The sequence below is a fragment of the Marmota marmota genome, unplaced genomic scaffold, assembly GCF_001458135.2.
Source record: "Marmota marmota marmota unplaced genomic scaffold, marMar, whole genome shotgun sequence".
Lineage (NCBI taxonomy): Eukaryota > Metazoa > Chordata > Mammalia > Rodentia > Sciuridae > Marmota > Marmota marmota.
The window spans coordinates 1,278,129-1,285,945 of record NW_026000052.1 but is presented as its reverse complement, the minus strand read 5'-3'; the positions used below and the strand labels follow the sequence as shown (position 1 = coordinate 1,285,945).

At 59.3% G+C, this 7,817-nt stretch overlaps 1 protein-coding gene across 2 annotated transcripts; it reads right to left on the bottom strand.

The window, feature by feature from the left end:
• Nucleotides 1-4,111, bottom strand: Lcn15 (lipocalin 15). Of its 2 annotated transcripts, XM_048813432.1 has the most exons (7): nt 3,574-4,105; nt 3,114-3,253; nt 2,971-3,041; nt 2,653-2,763; nt 2,194-2,295; nt 1,869-1,945; nt 1-150 (listed from the first exon to the last, which is right to left on the bottom strand). In XM_048813432.1, the coding sequence occupies exons 1-7, from the start codon at nt 3,664-3,666 to the stop codon at nt 100-102; spliced, it is 645 nt and encodes a 214-aa protein (XP_048669389.1). In that variant the 5' UTR covers nt 3,667-4,105; the 3' UTR covers nt 1-99. The 2 variants fall into 2 exon arrangements, with proteins under 2 accessions (XP_048669389.1, XP_048669388.1); XM_048813431.1 differs by lacking the exon at nt 1-150 and having other exon boundaries at nt 1,681-1,945; nt 3,574-4,111.
• Nucleotides 4,112-7,817: the final 3,706 nt, after the last annotated feature.

Sequence of the window (7,817 nt, the reverse complement as noted above, 5' to 3'; positions counted from 1 at the left end):
GGCTGCAGGATCTGTTTATTGGGTGGGAAGAGGCCCCAGATCAGGGGAGGCAGGGAGGGAGGATGAGGGACAGCTCTGGGTGGCCCGAGGGCGGTGGGCTCACTCCACGTCCATACCTGGGGAGGTGAGGTTTGCTGCTGTGGACTCCCCCTGTGAGGAAAGGCACAGCTGATCCTTCTCCCCCACACAAGGGGGCACTGCCCCCCAGGCCAGCACCCACAAGGCCAGGCACAGCTGATCCTGCCCCCAGCCTTCTGCCAACACAGAAGCCCACATCCCATCACCCCTCACTGTCCTGGAGGCCGCAGGCTAGAGGTCCCCCCGGGCACCACCGCTGCCTCCCAGTGCCAGGGGCTGGCCCTGGACGAAGGGGCCAAGGAGACAAGAAGGCCTGAGTCCCCACCCCATGTGTTCCCAAAGCCACCAGACAGTAACAGGTGACTCTGTGTTCAAGATGTCCAGACCCAGAGACAACTAAAGCCCCAACGTCCCCAGGAGAGAAGCCACGAGCCCACTTGGAGCTCACCAGAGAAGAGTCAAGACATAGGAAATGGTGACAGCAGATGAGGACAAAATCAGGCTGTGGAGCTGGAAAACGCCCTCCGTGTACCCCCTACTCCAAGCCCCCCACGCAAGACAGCCCCAGGTCCCTACCTGCTGCCCAAGGCTATCACATCCCACCCATTACTTATGGCTTTAGGTGGGTGCCCAATCCTTCAGGAGCTTGAGCAAGGTGTGGCCATTTTCTGGCACCTGGTCTGAGGAGGCCTCCCCAAACCCCTCCTGCATCAGAGCCCCAGGTTCCCGGGACCCAGCCCTGCAGTGGGCAGGGAACGAGAGGTGTCAGGTCTGCCCTCAGAGACAGGACAAAGACTCAGGCCATCCCAGGGGAGGATGCAGGGAGCCCAGGGACTGTGGTGGGTAAGCAGTGTCCCCCAAAACTCTACCGCCTCCTGGAACCTCCACAAGGGCCCTTATCTGGGAACAGGTCTTTGAAGATAGCATTAGTTAAGGATCTGGAGATCATCCTGAAGATAGGGTGGGCCCTAAATCCAACAATGTCCTCATAAGAAGGGGGCAGCCAGGTGTAGTGGCTCAAGCCTGTAATCCCAGCAGCTCAGGAGGCTGAGGCAAGAGGATCACAAATTCAAGGCCAGCCTCAGCAACTTAGCAAGGTCCTATGCAACTTAAAAATATCCTGTCTCGGGGCTGGGGATGTGGCTCAAGCGGTAGCGCGCTCGCCTGGCATGCGTGCGGCCCGGGTTCGATCCTCAGCACCACATACAAACAAAGATGTTGTGTCCGCTGATAACTAAAAAATAAATATTAAAATTCTCTCTCTCTCTCTCTCTCTCTCTCTCTCTCTCTCTTTTTAAAATAAAAAGTAATATTTAAAAAAAAATATCCTGTCTCAAAATAAAAAGGGCCAGGGAATGATTCAGGGATTAAGTGCCCCTGGATTCAAATCCCAGTGTTGGAGGGGAAAAAAAAAGGAGTAGAAGCAAGTCGAAGAGGAATAAGAGGAGGAAGAAGAAGGAAGAGGAGAAGGAAATCTCAACCAGCAATGCCCAGGATTACAGGAGCCACAGGGAGGGGCAGCAGGTGGGCAGGCTCCCCTCAAGCCTCCAGAGGGCCCACCCCATGGACACCTTGACCCTGGCCTCCAGGACTGGAGCTTGTCCTGTTTAAGCCGCCACGTGGGTGCTGTCTCGGCAGCCCCCGCAGTCAGGACAGGCTCCCTGAGGGGACCCTGAGGCCTGAGGCCCGGGACTCCCCAGGCAGAAGTGGGTGAGGATCTACACAGCAGGTCTCAGGGGTGAGAGGAAGCGAGGACCAGGGGCAGCCAGTGGAGGGCCTGGAGAACTCACCCTGTCCCCTGCCTGGGCAGGGCTGGGATGGGACTCCGGGGTTGCCAAGGTGCTCCCCTGAGGTGGGGAGCAAGCATCTGCAGGAGCAAGCAGTCCAAGAGGTGGAGACGGGAAGGCTGCCCTCCCTCCACATCCTACCTGGCCCCCAGCCCCCCAACAGGGGGCCAGAAGACTCTCCCTACCTCTCCTTGCACCTGTTGGGGGAAGAAGGGGCTGTGGGGCAGAAGGGGCTGGAAGGGCTGCCACACAGCATAGCAGAGAAAACCACCTGCTGCCCACCCCAGGGCTCAGGGCTGGGCACTGGGGTGAGGCTTGGCCAGGGTACCTGACTTGGGCAGCATGACCATCATGTCATCCTGGAGCCCCACTGTGGGGTAGAAGTCCTGGAAGGCCTTCAGAGCCTGGGGGCTGGCATCCTGAGTCCGACCTGGGGTACAGAGGGGTAGCTGTGAACCCAGCAGCTCCCAGGGCCGAGGCAGGCGACACCTGCCTCACTCCACTTCTTTGAGAGCAGACAGCAAGGTTGCCACCCTAGGTGGGGCGGGGAGGCTGACCAGGGAAGGTGGGCCCTCACCTGGAGAGGGGCACATGTTGTGTCTGCCCTCGGGGACCTCTCCAGCCAGCCCCCTCCCCATCCTAAGTGCTGTTGGTCCCCCCGCCCCCTGGTCATTGCCGGGTCCAGGCTGTGATTAGTGGGGGGCTGAAGCAGAAGGGGTGGGCCTGGGTCAGGGTGGGTGGGGCCAGCCCTGGGCTGGCCTGAAAGGGCAGGTGGGAGGGGGCTCACTGTAGAGCTGCACCATGGTGCTGAGAGCCCCCTCCAGCTCCTTGTAGATGTAGACCACCGCAAAGGAGCCATAGTCCGTGTCCACCACACGCACATCCAGGTAGCCCAAGGCTGTGGAGAAGGTGCACATGGCCATAGAAGCAGGGCAGGGCTGGGCGACAACTCCCCCTGACCAGCCCACCCTGCTGCCCTAAGACCCAGCAGGTATCCTGGCCAAGCCCCACCCCAGCCGTCCTGGAGGGGGCGGGGCAGGGGGCCTCAGTGCAAAGACAATCTGCATCACCCCTGGGGAGCAATCCCAGTGCCCCCAGGACATACCTGGAACTCTGAAGTGGCCCTCGGAGCCCATCTTCAGGAACGTGGCATCCACCTGGGCACAGCCGTCAGCCCTGGGTGCATAGATGGTCACTACCTGCCAGGCACCCTTGGGTCCTCCCTAGCCCAGCCCACCCCAGGCTCACCGTGGGAATTCCATGTGGACGTTGAGACAGCCCCCCTTGGTGGCATTGATGTCCTTGGTGGACATCAGCAGATGATCCTTCTTGCCCAAGAACACCTTGCAGTCAGACACCATGGAGACAACATACCAGAGGCCCGAGAACTGCAGGACAGCTCAGTGACCAGCAGGCCTGACAGCAGCAGCCATACTGCCTTGCCCAGGGAGCAGGGAGACAAATGAAAGGCCAGAGAAGCAGGGACCTGCCTGAAGGTGGACAAGAGCTCTTGCTGCCCCCTTATGAGATGGGCCTGCAAAGGCCCTCAGCCCAGGGTTGTTTCTGGATTAGAGGGAAAGTGGGTCTGAAGCATGCCCTAGGCGGACCCACAACTGGCCCCGCCGCAGCAGCTTCTATTCTCACTGGTGATGTTTCCAGGGGGATCAGCCCCCACCCCACCCAGGCACACCCAGAGGAGACCCAATACCTTTTTGGCATCGAAGTCAGGTTGAACTAGGACCTCGGCCAGAGTTGCGGACACCCAGAGCAGCAGAACCCAGCTCAGCAGAACCAGCCTCATCCTCAGGCCTGACCTCCAGCCCTGGCCCCCAGTCCCCAAGCCCCAGAAACCCTGGCTTTATACCCTAGCCCAGACCTGGGCTCAGGAAGGGGCAGATGGGGAGTGAGCGGAAGGCTCTATGAAATGCCAGCCCTCTTTGTCCATTGTTGGGCACAATCACTTGGCTGTCCCCTCGGCCCCAGGGTCACTTCCTGCAGGGCTCCAGACATCCAGGCTCTCGCCTGACACACCAGCTGAGGATTTGTCCCCAAGCCTGCCAGGCACGTCACTACCCCATGGCCCCCCATAGCTGGCCACCCAGCCATGGCAGAGCTATCATGGCTTCCAGCCTCACACCCAAGCACCTCTGTCCACCCCCAGCCTGGCTGGGAGTTTGGGGGGCTGCTGGGAAGCATGAGGCCTGGGTCTGCTGGGGCCAGCCGGCTCCCATCCAGGGTTCCGGGCACCCAGCAGACCTTTCTCCCTCATCCCCAACTCAGTGCCTAGTCACCACTGGCCAGGCCTCTAGAGACCTCATCCAGGGGTAGCCTTTGCCAGTACAGTGGTGAGAGACATCTGGGCCCCCCCTTGCACCTCACAGCTGGGCTTCCTGAAAGCATGCCTGAGATAGGAGGAGGGATTAGGGTGGATTACGTATCCACAGCTTCCTTATCACCAGTTTCATAAATGTCCAGGTGGAAGGACGCCTGGGAGGCGCCAGGGCTGGTGGAGGTGGAGCTGAGGAAGGCCTCTCCAGCTGACCTCTGTGTTGACACAGAGCACCAGGGACCCTGGGCCAGGAGCAGCGCATGGCCTTGGTACACCCCACTTGGATTCTCAGGTCAGAGACCAGGGCCCACTCTGGAGGCCAGGTCAGAGAAAGACCCTCAGGCAGGCGCAGCCTGAGAACTGCTGTTCTGCACACCCTGGAGTCACTAGGGCAGGCACAGTTGAGGACTGCTGTTCTGTACACCATGGAGTCACTCAGGGCAGGTACAGCCTGAGGACAGCTGTTCTGCACACCATGGAGTCACTAGGGCAGGCACAACCTGAGAGCTGCTGTTCTACACACCATGGAGTCACCCAGGGCAGGCGCAGCCTGAGGACAGCTGTTCTGCACACCATGGAGTCACACAGGGCAGGCACAGCCTGAGGATAGCTGTTGTACATACCATGGAGTCATTCAGGGCAGGTGCAGCCTGAGGACAGCTGTTGTACACTCCATGGAGTCACTCAGGGCAGGCACAGCCTGAGAGCTGCTGTCCTGTCCACCATGGAGTCACTCAGGGCAGGGAACAGCCTGAGGACTGCTGTCCTGCCCACCATGGAATCACTCAGGGCAGGCTAACCCTGAGACAACTTCCAGAGCCCATGTGGGAGGGAGATATGGCCCCTGGAGCATGTAGACTGAGAGGGACCTGGCATAGGGGACCTTCCACACTCAGCCCCCCAGTCCCAGCATAGCCACATCCCCAAAGGCCCCCTCCTGGGTGGACAGGCCCCCAAGTCTGAGGGCTTGATTGTGAAAGGCAAGGAGGGGGCACCCATATAGGGGTCCAGGGAAGTCCAGGGGCTCAGCCATGGACAGCCTCCACTGACCAGCTGTCCCAGAGGAGAGAACCTGAGGAAAAGGGCAGAGAGGAGAGGTGGAGGACAGGTGCAGGGTGAGGACGGGCTCCGCAGAGAGGAGGGGATGAATGCAGGGGCAGAAGGGAGCAGTGCTGTGCCCAGGATCCCAGGAGCCCCGCTCCCAGCTGCCTGGGAATAGCAGGGCTGGACACACCAAGGTGGAGCCCCAGGCTAACCTACAGCCAGAGGGGTGGGCCCCTTCAGGCATCCCTAAGGGGATCCACCTCAGAAGCCATGAGATCCCTCACCCCAAAATCCCTCTCCCTATTCCACCACTTCTGAAGAAGTCTGGGAGGGCTTCTCCTGACTTTACCTATAAGAGCGTAAGTGGCAGTAGCCACCCTCGCCACCCACCCTCCCTCACCGTGGGCCTGCTGGGGTGGGCCTCACCCTGCAGAGAGGCCAGCCCCTCCCATGCAATGTCCCATGTCTACTTCCACTTTTTGTCTGGACACAGGGTTCACTTGACCAAGGCATGTCAGGGAGGCCTTGGGGTCAGGCAGGGATGGGGCCCAGCCACCAACCCCTCGTGCTTCAGGGTGCCCAGTTAGGGAGATGGGGCTGCAGGAAAACGGAGAGACCGGGGCTCTATTCCACCCAGTTCTGGGCCCAGTGATATGACCTGCCTTCAAGGAGCCAGTATGTAAGAACTGCCCCTTCCTACAGGAGAGCCAGGAGCTATGCCCCCACCAGCAGCCAGAGGTGAGCTGGTGATCAAGGCCATCCTAGAAGGTAGTTGGTGGGGCAGCTCAAGGTGGAGAGGGAGCCTTGAGCCCAGACAAGAGAGGGAAAGCCCTGGAGCCCCCTCTGATCCCTGTTGGGTTCCTAAGATGCGACCCTGGGAAGCCTGCAGCTTCCTGCCCAACCATGCCCAGTCCTCAGAGCGATGGAGGACTCACAGCCCAGAAAGGGAAGGGCAGGGGCTCTGGCTCAGGGGTCCAGGCTGCCATCCTATCTCTCTAGTGGGAAATGCTGAGAGCCACAGCCGAGTCAGAATGGCCCCTGGCATTTTGCCAACAGCATTGGTTGAGAGGTGAGCCATTAAGATGCTGCTGGATTGATTCAATTGTATATTAGACCTTTACTGTCTGCCTAGGCCTGCTACTTTGGAGTTCTCGCGGGGATTCCTGGAGAGTTCGCATTGGTTGGGGAAGTGCCGGAGGAGGGATTTCCGGTTGATGTGTTCCTGGAGGAGCTGCGTGGGTGGCGTTCGGGAGAGTTCCCGGGGAGTGTGTTGCTGGTAGAGTTCAGAAATAAAGTTTGTTCCTGCTCAAGTGGCTCGTGATTTGTGCCCAGCCAGACTGCGGCAGGGAAAGGTCCCAAGGAGGGTGCAGCCTCACTGGGTGAGGAGTCTCCCTGACCTGAGACTCCTACGAAGACTTGAGCATGGTTATCCTGCATTTGTGGGCTGTGGGAAGCCCTGTACAGGTGAACCCACAAAAAGAACAGCAGAAAGAACCAGAGCCCAAGGAGACCCTGAAGGGGGAACTCACCCCCACCCACCAGCCCAATCTAGGGACTCTGAGCTGTCCTGGGGAGGCCCAAAGCCCTCCTGATCAGCACCTTGACGTGTCCTGACTCTGATAGGAGCTGTCAGGTTGTGCTGGGGTCTGCAGCAGAGGGGCTGGCATCAGCCATGCCAGGGGGACTGCGGGGTGTCAGGGAGGGTAAGCATCTGTGGAAGGGGTGCTGAAGAGGGGAAAACACCTGTTGGGAAAAGTATAAACGGCAGCCATACCCCAGAGAAAAACCCCAACATGGCACCTAAGGACTTCTTCTTCCTACCTTCTTCTTTTCTGCAGTGGCGCGAAAAGTTCCCGCCCGTGTGAACTCTCCCGCCGGCACCAATTTCAAATCTCGCTGGCGGGGAACCTTAGCCCCAATGAGAACTAATTCCTGGGCTCCGGAGCTGATATCTGAAAGAACTTGCCAATAAGCGGGTGGCCTGCCATTTATCTAAGCCCTACCATCTCCCCCTCAGTTCTATATAAGCACACTGCTTTTTGCAATAAAATTGGAATTCTCCCGGCGAAGTGTCTTTGCGTGGGGAATTCTTTCATTCTGGTGCCCCGTGTGAGGATACGGGTGAGCTCTTTCCAACAAGAGCCCCGTCCCCTGCTCCGCCGAGACACTCCGCCCTGGTCCGCTCTTTTCAGACACCGGCTTCCTGCACTCACCACTGATCTGACGTAGGTAAGCCTCCCTTGACCCCGGCTCGCCAACTCCCTTCGGGCTAATGCTGGTTTTGTGACCGTGATCGTCCGGCACACTCCAGACACCCGGTAGGGGGGAGGGAATCCCCCCCACTAAGACCTTTACTGGCCGCAGTGGACCCTCTGGTGATCCGTTTCCCTTTGGGGCGTGAGGCTTCTGAGTTTACACGAGAGGCTCTGTGGTTTTTCCTCCTCCGGCTAGAGTTGCTGTTTCCTGCGGGGCTGCTGTGTCTGGCTGAAGCTGCCTTTCTGCTCGGGGAAAACTGAACTCCCGGCCTGGAACTGCGTTCTGCCGGAGCCGGAGTTCTGTTTTCATTACTGACTTCTTCC